General features: G+C 37.2%; 1 protein-coding gene across 1 annotated transcript in view; it reads left to right on the top strand.

The window, feature by feature from the left end:
- Positions 1-240: 240 nt before the first annotated feature.
- Positions 241-12,962, top strand: part of LOC139144634 (clathrin heavy chain 1) — a 31,869-nt gene continuing 19,147 nt past the window's right edge. Inside the window, exons 1-11 of the mRNA XM_070715337.1 lie at positions 241-442; positions 2,751-2,958; positions 3,574-3,842; positions 6,805-6,966; positions 7,447-7,560; positions 9,406-9,579; positions 10,005-10,202; positions 10,570-10,770; positions 11,226-11,318; positions 11,633-11,815; positions 12,290-12,592. Of these exons, the coding sequence (XP_070571438.1) occupies positions 401-442; positions 2,751-2,958; positions 3,574-3,842; positions 6,805-6,966; positions 7,447-7,560; positions 9,406-9,579; positions 10,005-10,202; positions 10,570-10,770; positions 11,226-11,318; positions 11,633-11,815; positions 12,290-12,592 (1,947 nt within the window). The 5' untranslated portion in view covers positions 241-400. The remainder of the gene's footprint in view (positions 443-2,750; positions 2,959-3,573; positions 3,843-6,804; positions 6,967-7,446; positions 7,561-9,405; positions 9,580-10,004; positions 10,203-10,569; positions 10,771-11,225; positions 11,319-11,632; positions 11,816-12,289; positions 12,593-12,962) is intronic.

Here is a 12,962-nt window from a genome sequence, read left to right as displayed (position 1 = left end):
CCTCTAGAAATCCGTCAAACTGCTCATGTGGCAAAACCGTATCACACAGACGCTTGTCACGATATATAGTCCACTAATTTTTACTATTAAAGTCCAAAATATAAAATCTTGTAGTAAAATACAACTAAAAAGTAAGATATTAGCATTTCATATAATTTTTATTCAAAATGAAGTTTTCTAGTGAAGGACTTTGGCCGATTTGTCCAAAGTGTAATTTTGCGCATTGATATTCCAGTTGTCAATCTCTGATATTCGCTCTTCCTCTCGTACCGGTGTCCGCCATTACTGCTATATTGTGAGTTACATATAGCGTATTTTGTGGCGGTACACGACAGAAATTACTCACCAAATCGCTTGATGTTCAATTGATTGTAAAGCCTTGGGATACAGGGAAAACAATATGGCCCAAATGCTTCCCATCCGGTTCCAGGAGCATATACAGGTAGGTTGAGTTTGACCCCAGTTGCGGGCTCGGTGTAGCGTACAGTACAGTAGTAAAACACGCCCTCCAACATGGCCGACCTTGGGTGCCTCACGTTCTGCAATATCATTCACTGACCGTACAAAGAATGATTACAGCTCGACTTTTATCAAATTATTAATCCGAAATAATTGCACTTATTTTCCAAGTTTCACTACCAGGTGCCAATGCTGTTATTACAGGCTGTCTCGGAAAAGAGCAATAGTTTATGCTTACGAGGATGAAATATTATTGAAGTGTGTCAGTAGTAGTGTGTTATTGTGGAATTATCGCAATCTGAACTCCTGTAGAATTTAGCCACACTCGGAAAGGACGATTACAAAGAGAGGTTTCGTTTTCTTAAAATTTACATATCTGAAAAGTGAGTCATAAGTCAAACCACACCGTGTCGGACGTGTTGTAATAATCAGTTTCAATGAGTCTGTGGAATGCAGGAACTCTAGGCGGATCCGTGAAAAATCCATTCATTCAAACGCTGTGTAGGGCTTCATACGTGCCACCGGAGTATTGTAGGCAATATTAATGATAGAAATGTTTGACAATGTGATTTTTATTGTTCGATGTCATAAAGTTGTTTCTTTCGGCCGTAACCGAGAAATTTAAGGTTTTAGTTGATGGAATGAAATTAGTGGGTGGATGCCGGTTCAAATCACATGACCCAAGTGTGTACTCTAAGACTTAAGTCGACTGGCACGTTTTAATTAATGTAAAAATGTCTGTCCTTTGAAAATGCACCACCAAGTTCACTTAAATCATTTTTGACGTTCATTTAAGCACATTAAAGTGCTATTAAAATAAAGGAATAAAAGAATGCTTTCATGGGCGAGTTTGTGAAAAAAGTAGAACAAACAAAAGCTGCCATGCCACACACCCCTTAGTGGAGGATTTGTTGCATGTCCTGAGTTGACACAAGTGACAGCTGTCTGAAATTGACATGGCAATGGCTTTTATGAAACCGTTGTCAGGTGATTATCATTTTCAAGCAGGAAATCTACCTGTTCCATTAATTTCTGCATTTCCAGAGATTTTTTGTACAAACAATAGGATTACCATTTCAATAATCAAATAGAGTATGCAAATTAATGTACAAATGGAAAACCATTAGGTAATTTCGGAACAGAATATTGAATGTTTGGTGTAACAGTAGATGTCTTTTTTCCAAGCAAAAAATGTCTTTCTCTGATCTTCAACAACTTCATATGCAGTACGTAATATGTGTGATTTTTACTATTTTACTGGTAAAAACTCATGAATAATTAATGACATCATGTCACTCATTTGATTTCCTGAATATTTGTATGGCTGTGTACAAAGCTTTTGGGGCCTGTTTGAGTGAATATTTGTACCATTCTGAAAATAATGCTTTTCCTAAAAATTTCAAATATTTTTTAAATGATATTTTGAAATGTGATGAAAAAATCAACAACTATGAAAAATGTTCCATGAAAGATATGTACATTAATGTGAAATGAATCATGGAAAAAGACTAATCAGAGATTCTGTGGTAGACATGTGGATAAACACCCTTCTGGCAGTTTATGTCAGTAACATGTACAGTACAGCTTTTGCAATGAAATCAGTGAAATCTTTAAAATCCATGATGGGGGGGGATCATCAATAACTAAATTTTTACCACTGATGTATACAATGGTTGCATTGCCTGAAAGATCTTGTGATTAATCTAGAGATACTTAAGTTGACCTCTGATGTAAGAGTTCACAGATCACTTTGCACATCACATGATTTACTTTCAGTGGGTCAAGGACAGTTCAAAGCATGGTTTGCCGAACTATTCATCAATTTAGCTTTACAAAAGGTGACTTCTGTTGACTAATATCTTGCAGACTTGGTAGGATTTATTATCATATTCAAAATATTAAAAAAAAATGATCGTTGAAAATACATCAGAAACATCACTCCACCTGTGTAGTCTAGGTTTTTGTAAAATTACCGAAGAACAGCTTCGTCTGTCATCCTTGTGTCAATTGAGCTATACCAGTTTGTCTACCGGTATCTCTGTTTTCAGGGCCTTCAAATGATGTTTTTTGTGTGGGTGAAAACGTGTCATACAGGACATGTTGTGTTTCACAAGTTTGAATCAACTTGACCTTGTGGTGAAAAATGCATTGGCAGGATAAGGGTTAATAATAACCCCATTATGAACAAAACATAATCAGTACAGCTCTTCTTCTTCCATGGTTTATTTTAATGAATGAAAAGTGGGTTGATCCAAATTTATTAATCAGCTGTTTTTTCATCTTTGATTCAGCTCCAAAATGTTGGTATTAATGCTGCCAACATTGGATTCAGCACACTCACCATGGAATCGGATAAATTCATTTGTATACGGGAAAAAGTGGGTGAGCAGGCACAGGTTGTGATCATTGACATGGCAGATCCACAGAATCCTATCAGAAGACCAATATCAGCAGATTCTGCAATAATGAATCCAACAAGCAAAGTTATTGCCTTGAAAGGTAAGACTAATGCTCTAGTAGCAGTACAAATGTATCTGTGCCTTCATTTGGAGGAATAGTCCTGTATTAAAGTTACAGGGGAGGGAGAATGTACTGCAATAACATGATGCTAAGATATATAGATATAACACTTTTAAAGCATATTATCATCAATAGCTACACATTGATTGCATATGTTCGATACAGATACTAGTCTTATATTTTTGTCTAAAGAAATTTGAAGTGAGACAGCAAGTTTAAAGTTTAGAATTTTTAGAAAGTCTAGAAATCCAACTTGCAACTTCATTTCTTTCATAATCTCTCTTTTTCCATTGCATTTTGGGCAGTATGCACCTAAAAACTGAAAGATTTAAACTCTTGCTCACAACTTTCCCTGTAAATTTTAAGCAGTTTTCTTCCATAATCAAATTTTGATTGTGACAATATTATCTAGTTCACCTCAGAAGCAGTATACAAGCAAATTATTGTGAGTTTCTGAATGCCTCTCTCCAAGATGCATTCTACCTCAGTATTTGTCACCTTAATTGCTGTGGTGTTTACTGGTAGTCAAGTTGTCATATAGAACAAGCCTTACACTGTCAAATTTTGAAAGATGATATTTTTCTATCCTACCAGCTGGCAAAACACTACAGATATTTAACATTGAAATGAAGAGTAAAATGAAAGCACACACTTTGGTGGAAGATGTAACATTCTGGAAGTGGATCTCTGTGAACACCATTGGTCTAGTCACAGATACTGCTGTCTATCATTGGACAATGGAAGGTGACTCTCAGCCAAGCAAAGTCTTTGATCGTCACTCCAGCTTGAATGGTTGTCAAATTATCAACTATCGTACTGATCAAAAACAGCAATGGTTACTCCTGATAGGAATATCAGCACAGGTAACAAACTCAAATTTACCACTCAGTAATATACTTTCCTTGTCTCCCAATACCATCAACCTGACTGTCTTAGAAACTCATGATAACTCATAAAAAAATTGTTTTAGTAGCTCCCATTTTTTCATGTCTATGACAATTAGACTTGTTGGAAAGTCCAATATGTGTATGTATGCATTTATGTATTTTACAGTTAGTGCCATTATTCTTCGGTGGGGCAAGTTGGTAATTACCTACCAATTTAGCTAGGGATATTGCAATATACCAAGGGAACTTCCTAAGCCAAACTCTGCTTTCCTATCTGGAGCAGCAAGATGAAATCCAAACAAACACAGCGGGTAATGAGATTTTACAGCCAGCAATGGTGATCTGATAACTGGGACGAACCATTTTCATGTAGGTTCGTTAAAAGGGCACTGGGTTGGGGAATGAAAACTACAAGGAATAAAACACGATCTTAAGAGATCGTATCGTGCCTTGTCTTCTTTTTGATAAATATTACACATAACTAGGTTTGAAAAAGCTGCATGAAGTAACATCATTACAAAACATGGTATTTTGTACAAAAGTTTGAGATCACTCCTTGTACATTGATCTTTCAAAAGTTGGTCTTTACTGTGTGGTTCACAGGAGTCTAATTCAAAAGCAATCACCGACTCATAAAAAGTCAACTTACAGTCTGTCTTGAAAGCTCCATCGAAATTGGAGACAAGATGACAAAATTGTACAAAGCTACATGAAGTTGAAACTATGATAAATATCGCTCAGAGAATAAATGCAAACAAACGGCACTTCAGCATGTCATCGCCCATCTCATTCTCAGTACCATTGCCCAAAACATCCTGGAAGGCCACAATCAAAAAGTTTGACATGACCTGCACAACTAGTTGCTTAATTTTTTGTGAGTGAAGAAATCTTTGATAGCAACCAGTAAAATATTGACAAAATACTTTATTTAGAATACTTGTACTGTAAAAAACCAGCCGGCAATCAGAACAGTGTTCAACATACTACGCAATAAACTGAGCCACACATACAAAATCACTACCAAAGTTCCCTCTGACCAGCTAAATTACTGAAACATAAAGCGGACAGTGATTATGGTTTATTCCAGTAACAGATCACCATTGGTGGCTTTAAAATTTGTTACCCGCTGTTTTTGTTTAGATTTCATCTTGCCGCTCCAGATAGGAAAACAGAATTTGGCTTAGAAAGTTCCCTTGGTATATTGCAATATCCTTAGCTAAATTGGTAATTACCATTACTTGCCCCACCGAAGAATAATGGCCTCAACTGTAGTATGTACGTCTAGCTGTCTTCTGCATCTGCTCAAAAATCTGTGCACAGGTATCTTTGATGTTCATGTGGAAATATTTCATTGAATGAAGAGTCCCACTTTATCAAATGAAAATGCATGTCTTAATACTCTGCAAATGGTGAGTAGATGTGAAGATGGTAAAATTGGAAGCCTCGGTAACTACCGATGACACTGCAGTGATATTTAGCTAGTGTAGACAATGTCTTTGCTTTGCTTGGCTATCATCAGCCAAAACATTTTTATGTGACGACATTCGTGGTGCGCAATGCCAGTATTTTCTATTTACGAGAATGTGAACTTCATATTTAGCTACTGTGGATAACTGGTGTCCGCTGTCAGTCTGTATGTACGTCTGTATGTTAGGATGTCCATCCAACTCCAGAACCAGAGTACTTACAAACTTGATATTTGGTGTGTAAATATGCTATTATTACTATTATCATTATTATTATTATTATCATTATTATCATCGTTATTATCTTATTTTAGACGGTCCACAGAAAAGAAAAATAATAATAATAATAATAATAACCAATGTGCCAAATTACAAATTATTTTGTGCAATGGTCTTTGAATCAGAGCCATGGTACATGAAAGTAGGCCAAAGGTCATCCAAAAATTGTCAAAAAAATGTTTGTCCCATACTGACGTCTGTAAACCACAGGTTACAGGTATACAGTCAGAATTCTTTTTTCTTTTAATGATATTCTCAAAAATATACAAATGGGCTTAAATTCACATATTGTATCTTTATATCCACAAACGCTGGTCAGAAGCTGTAATAATTTCATGTCCCAGATTACCATGTGACAGTCATAACAATTTCATGTCAACACAGTAACTACTTTGTTCCCTTGAAAGTACTCTGGTTGAAAGTACTCTGGTTGTCTGGATAGTTACTGCTCCTGAAATTATGTAAATTCTTCTATTGTGAATATGTGACTGGTACTTGTGTTTATCTTTCTACATGCATGTTCCTCTGTCCACAGATAAGTGTGTCTTATCTGGTATGCATTCTGCACATCTATGTGTGTATGCAGGGGGTTTGCTAGTGTGAGCGTATAACTAACTAAAAGAATTCATCAGCCATAACAATATCGTCACAGGACCTTGACAGTTGCAAACTGTTATTATGATGTGTATGTCTTCGGAAGATTCCATGCTACCTAAGTCTATAAGTGGCTACTGTGCCATTGTATGATTTTTAATTTGTATTTACTCTAAATGGTGTAAATTTTTATAATTTCATAGTAATATCTGCTATTTAGCTACTTTATAATTTAAAGCGCCGACGTTTCTTTTTTTTCATAGTTTTTCAGAAACATCGATCAAAAATTGTAGCCAATAGGAAATCATGTCAATTTGGTCCAAACCTGTAAAAAAATAATTAAAAAATGCATATAAAATTTTTCAAAATGTTGCACTAAAATTGTGTTGATCAGAAAAAGTTGCATCCTCATAAAGGTTAATCCTTTATTGTTGAATATACTTGTGATTATGAGACTAACTTGATTCCTGTATACTAAGTACCACTGGAGAAGAAATTTTGAAACTGCTCATGTAGGTGTAGAATTACAATAAACAATTAATAGCAGAAGTATAACTTCCTACATTTCACCATTGTTATTTTTGTTGTTTAATTTATAGCAAAATCGTGTAGTTGGTGCCATGCAGTTGTATTCTGTTGAGCGTAAAGTGAGTCAACCCATTGAGGGTCATGCAGCTGCATTTGCTCAGTTCAAAATGGATGGCAATCCAGAACAATCTACATTGTTTTGTTTTGGTGTCAGAGGTGCCCAAGGCGGCAAGGTAAGGCCCGTCTTTATGTATTCTGTTTGTTTTTTTCTCAGAGAGAGAATGAGCATAGCGAAACCTGTTATTGTTATAAGCAGAAGTTGTGCTGAGATATTTCAAGCCCACCGAACACAAAAGTTACTTTTAACAAATATAGTTTAACTCAAAGTAAATGAAAATTTTCCTCATATATAGTTGCTCAACTTGTATCAGTCTTTGAAAATACCAGAATTTGCCACATTATCTAGGTAATCAATGTCACTCCATCTCTTCAGTGGCATTGCAAGATTTTAATTCTTTGCATGTAGGAGAGTATTGAAAGCTTCCAGATAGTCTGGAATGTGAAGACAGAAAGCAGATGCTGTACCTTGTCATCAGTTCTCACTTGCCTGTATCATGTATGATTATGTCAATACAATTAGTGTGTGATCATTCAGTCAATGGAAGTATGTTTTTGTAATGCAGGATATTTGTTTTTCACACCTTGATTTACAGCTACATGTCATTGAAGTAGGAACCCCACCAACTGGAAACCAACCTTTCCAAAAGAAGGCAGTGGATGTCTTCTTCCCACCTGAAGCACAAAATGATTTCCCTGTTGCTATGCAGGTTGGTTTGTTCAAACATCTGACAAGTAGAACAAGTTAACATTGAACAAATTGCATAAATTGAGTTGAAATATGTCAGTCCACAGTCCCTCTATCCACCGGTCTGGAAACGCCTATTGTAAAAGGTGTCAATCACCTAGACCGCACAGCCGAACCGCGGTACGAGGGCCAGTCACGTGATAATGCGTAGCTTGGGTTTGTCCTGCATGCCACAGTCCCCGATTGTGTGTACGCTTTTCTCGAATTTTCGCTGTTTTTGGCTCTATTAAGTGTTCTCTGCGTCTATCTACGACACGAAGACAGAAATTATCATATCCTGAAACCGGTGTGTGTTTTTCGTGATCCTTATCCCATCGTAAATGATGATAGTGTGCGATAATTTCTGGGGTTGACCGCTGCGAGTGTGTTGACGTACGTAGCACAAGCAACGGCTGGAATCACACCGGAAAATTTGTGGTCCCCCTTCTCTTGCAATGCTAGTAGTCAGTGTCTCCAAATATGATCTAAATATGTTTTCTGTGTAATATTCTGTGAAATCATGTCTGTTAACTGAACAGAATAGGAAAGACAACTGCAGAAATGCATGTAGATTTTAGTTGTGTGGTCGCACATTTTCCCATGCAGCGTCAATATGGCGAACTCTCGATACGTACGCTCGCTCAGGCATGGCTGGAAACACACCGGAAAATTTGTCGTCCATTTCTCTTGCAATGCTAGTAGTCAGTGCCTCCAAATATGATCTAAATATGTTTTCTGTGTAATATTCTGTGAAATTATGTCTGTTAACTGAGCAGAATAGGAACGACAACTGCATAAATGCACGTAGATTTTTGATGATTTTAGCATTTCCCATGTAGCGTCAATATGGCCACAGTCCCTCTATCCACTAGAGGGACTGTGATATGGCGAACTTTCGATACGTACGCTCGCGCTCAGGCACAGTAAATACCTTTTACAAAAGGCTATCATGTCAACACAATAACAAGTTTGGTAATGAACTACTCAGCTGTCGATGTTAATATTCAGCTGATTTTGCCTGTCTTCTTGATTTCGGGCAATAGTCCATGACACTTGCGAACAGTGCATGACCATGCCATTCATCGCCCGCTCGCACAGCTCGTTAGCCAGACAGGAGTCTTCCACTAACCTGATTTCGGGAAGCATCCAGCTGCCCGGAGCGGAGACCTTGGCAAGCGAAGATGCATGCCATTTTGTTTTTCGATCGTGATCATAATGCAACCATAATGTGTGGTCCTTTCAAGCTTTATCTAGAGGGGCAACGTTACCCATTTAATGAAAAAAATAAATTGTTTAGTGTTTCTAAAGTGAACAAGTTGTAATGTTTGTGATATTCTGACAATAACAACCCACAAACGTCATGTTTTTGAACGATCACATTGCGGCTGTCATAGGATCGTGGGGTAGCGACATCGATATAGCGGCCAGTTGAACATTGTCAGTGTCCTTTGTTTAAGGTGTGAATCGTGTGTTGGTTCATATCACGGAGTGTCACAAAGAAACCAGCCACGTTTCCAGACCGGTGGATAGAGGGACTGTGGTCAGTCATTCAATATTCTCTGCAAAAAACTGTTAGTGATGGACACAGGAGTTTTTCTTCTATCAATGATTTTAACAGTATTGTGTGCCTATATTCAGGTTATGGTGTAAAGTCACCATAAATTAAGGAATGAGCCGTCGGAAAGAATCAGTTGTTAGAGATTTGATGTCAATAAAGTGAATTTAATTAATATGTCTGATATGATTTTGGTTTCTACATGTCGAAGCAAAGATTCTCATGGACTTACTGTTTTCCTAATCCAACTGTTTTTCTCCTTGATGATGATAGGTTAGCCCCAAGTATGATGTGATCTTCCTCATCACCAAATATGGTTACATCCACTTGTATGATCTGGAGTCTGGTGTTTGTATTTATATGAATCGCATCAGTGGAGATACAATTTTTGTCACGGCAGCACATGAACCTTCATCAGGTATCATCGGTGTCAACAGGAAAGGACAGGTATGTTCTGGTCATCACACAACATTAAACCATCCAAAATCAGTATGTGATTGTGACAGTGTAATTGATGCATGTCATTTTTGTTAGCCAAGTCTTTATAGTTTATAGTTACCAATGATACTTTGATAGACATTGTACGAAAACTGAAAATCAAATCTATGTTCTTGAAAATGTTGTGGTATTTTAGTTTTCGTGAATCATAAAGTCAAAAAAGAAAGAAAAACTTTAATGAATCTGTATGGTATCTTTGGTGAAAATTGTGACTTTAGTATTTGCATCTGGTATAAGGAAAGTTTGCTCACCTCAGCCCTAATATGAAATAAATATAATGGCAGAACATCTACAATCATTTAACACTCATATTATGGAAAGATCACTCTCTTTTCAATATGCAGACACAGTAAACAAATGAGTGTTCTTTACAGGTGCTGTCTGTAAGTGTAGAAGAGGATAATCTTATCCCGTACATCACAAACACTCTACAAAATCCTGACTTAGCTCTGCGCATGGCAGTACGTAACAACCTAGCTGGAGCTGAAGACTTGTTTGTACGCAAGTTCAATAATTTGTTTGCCCAGGGTAACTATTCTGAAGCTGCTAAAGTGGCTGCCAATGCACCAAAGGTAAGACTTTGAAAAGCTGTCAGGTCTGGTTTAATCATTCAGGTCAACTCAGAATTTCTTATGTTCATTGTTCTGTATGACTTCCTATGAAATAACGCCTTGATACTCAATTCTAAAGTTGACTGTAAGACTTCTACTCATAATACATTGTAGTCATTATCCATTGCACCAACTATCATTATGAGGAAATACAGGAACTTGTCTACCTAATTCAATTGTATTACATACTTTTACAAGGCCAGAAATAGCATGAATCGTATGGATGCCTTTGTGCATTTAGTTTTCAATCATACAACAGGGTTGAAAGGTCAAAGTAAATTCCCGATAATACTCACAGTTTAAACGTCGTTTCATTTCTCTGTTGTAGGGTATTCTGCGTACACCACAAACCATCCAGAGATTTCAAGGAGTTCCTGCCCAACCAGGGCAGACATCACCACTCCTGCAGTACTTTGGTATTCTCTTGGACCAAGGCCAGCTCAACAAGTATGAATCTCTGGAGCTTTGTCGCCCTGTACTACAGCAAGGTAGAAAACAATTATTGGAAAAGTGGCTCAAGGAAGACAAGGTATAAGACTAGGTCTCATCTCTCTATGTGTTTAATCTACAGAATGCTGAATTTATAACCTTGTTGGCATTTGAAAGAATAAGATTACATCATAACAGTCAACTGACACCATGCCAGACTACACCAAATCACATATGTATAGTTATTGTATGAGTAAAAAAGACTTAATTTCAATAAAAAAATGCAGTGTCACTTTATTGCTCCAAAGAATTCCAAATGTAGTTGTATATATTTTATATGGTATCTACACATGCATCAACAAAATTATAGTAGATCATTTAACAGTATATACAGTACCTGCTGTCGTCTGTTTAGTGTTGTCTCGAATTTTCTTCATGCTTTCCTGCATGGTTGCAATCAGTTTTCCAATTGGACCATTTCTGCTCGTAGAAATCATGCATCCACAATTATCCATCCCATCATGCACCATAATGATTGTTATTGCTTTTTTTCAGCTTGAGTGCAGTGAAGAGCTTGGAGATTTGGTGAAACAAAGTGATCCAACTTTGGCTCTGTCTGTGTACTTGAGGGCAAATGTTCCCAACAAGGTAAGACATATTGCATTGCACAGTGCACCAAACACCACAGTGTTTCCAATATCTCAGATCCTCTTTGGTAAGGGTCAGTTACAAACAGTAAATACACGTCACATACTGTTATTTTTATGTCCATGTAAGGTTGAAAATTAATATGAATATGACAACACAACATTAGTGTCCGACTCTGGCAATATCAAATCCATATTTCACTCTAGAGTGTAACATTTCATTTCAGAAACTGACTGAAATATCCGTTTTACTGAAGTGTAGCAGTCTACACAACCACAGAGTAACAACACGGTAGATATTTGTATCTTTTGCAGGTCATTCAGTGTTTTGCTGAGACAGGTCAATTCCAAAAGATAGTACTGTATGCCAAGAAAGTTGGCTACACTCCAGACTATGTATTCTTACTTCGTAATGTAATGAGAATAAGCCCAGAACAAGGTACAGGATTTGCCCAGATGTTAGTCGCTGAAGAAGAACCTCTAGCTGACATAACCCAGGTAATTTGAATCCCTTTTATTTTATCACAAATGTATTAGCATCTTTTAAAGAACTGCATACCAATGGAACTGAATCAACAAGGTGAAGAATACCTACCTTAAAAACTGGATGACAGTTGGCAAACATAACAGTTGCAGATGGGAGGGGGCCTTTTCATAGTTGTAGTCCATGTTATACTGCAAGTATTAACATTTCTATAACTATAGCCATGTCATAGGGCTGAATGTTGAACTTGAAACAATCAGTAGGTGTGCTAGGGTTTATGTACATAGGTAAATGATTTGAGAGAACCTGTAATATTTTTGTTTTTGCCTCTTATGATTTCATTGATATACTCAGAGCAATCATGGTAATGAATGAGAACCAGAGCACCACCGTTGACAAAAACTGACCAGTGATATCAAGGTAACAAAATGGAACTGTGCAACATGTTTCTGGATTCAAATTAACAAATCTTTACTATCAACTTACAGATTGTTGATGTGTTCATGGAGCAAAACATGGTTCAACAGTGTACATCATTCTTGCTGGATGCTTTGAAGAATAATCGTCCGTCAGAAGGTCACCTTCAAACACGTCTACTGGAAATGAACTTGTTATCAGCTCCACAAGTTGCTGATGCCATCCTTGGCAACCAGATGTTCACTCATTATGACAGGGCCCACATTGCTCAGCTTTGTGAGAAAGCTGGTTTACTGCAAAGAGCTTTGGAACATTACACTGATTTGTATGATATCAAAAGAGCTGTTGTTCACACTCACTTGCTAAACCCAGAGGTAAGCTGTTCTCAGCAATGTTTGTTCAGTAGGAGCTGTGTTTATATACAGTGTGTGATGATAAAATTTACCCATCCAGACATGAAGTGTATTGAACACTGCTGCCTTTCAGTGTCGGTCACTCCGATAACAGGGAAAGACACTAACGGTTGTCCGATTGTCCGGGGCAAGTGAAAGTTGCATTCGGGCAAGTGAATCGCCGATGCCACTTGCCCGACGGGACAAGTGAAAAAATAATTACGTAGAAATAAAATCCATGAGGTTGACTTTCTGATGTGGGGACACCGACTTAAACAACAAATAATAATAATTTTATGTCATTGTGAAAACTAGCATAAAGTTTTTCACAAAATTGCATGGTCGCTTTCAA

The sequence above is a fragment of the Ptychodera flava genome, chromosome 12 (assembly GCF_041260155.1).
Source record: "Ptychodera flava strain L36383 chromosome 12, AS_Pfla_20210202, whole genome shotgun sequence".
NCBI lineage: Eukaryota > Metazoa > Hemichordata > Enteropneusta > Ptychoderidae > Ptychodera > Ptychodera flava.
The sequence above is the reverse complement of the archived record's forward strand: the minus strand, read 5'-3'. Positions and strand labels throughout refer to the sequence as shown.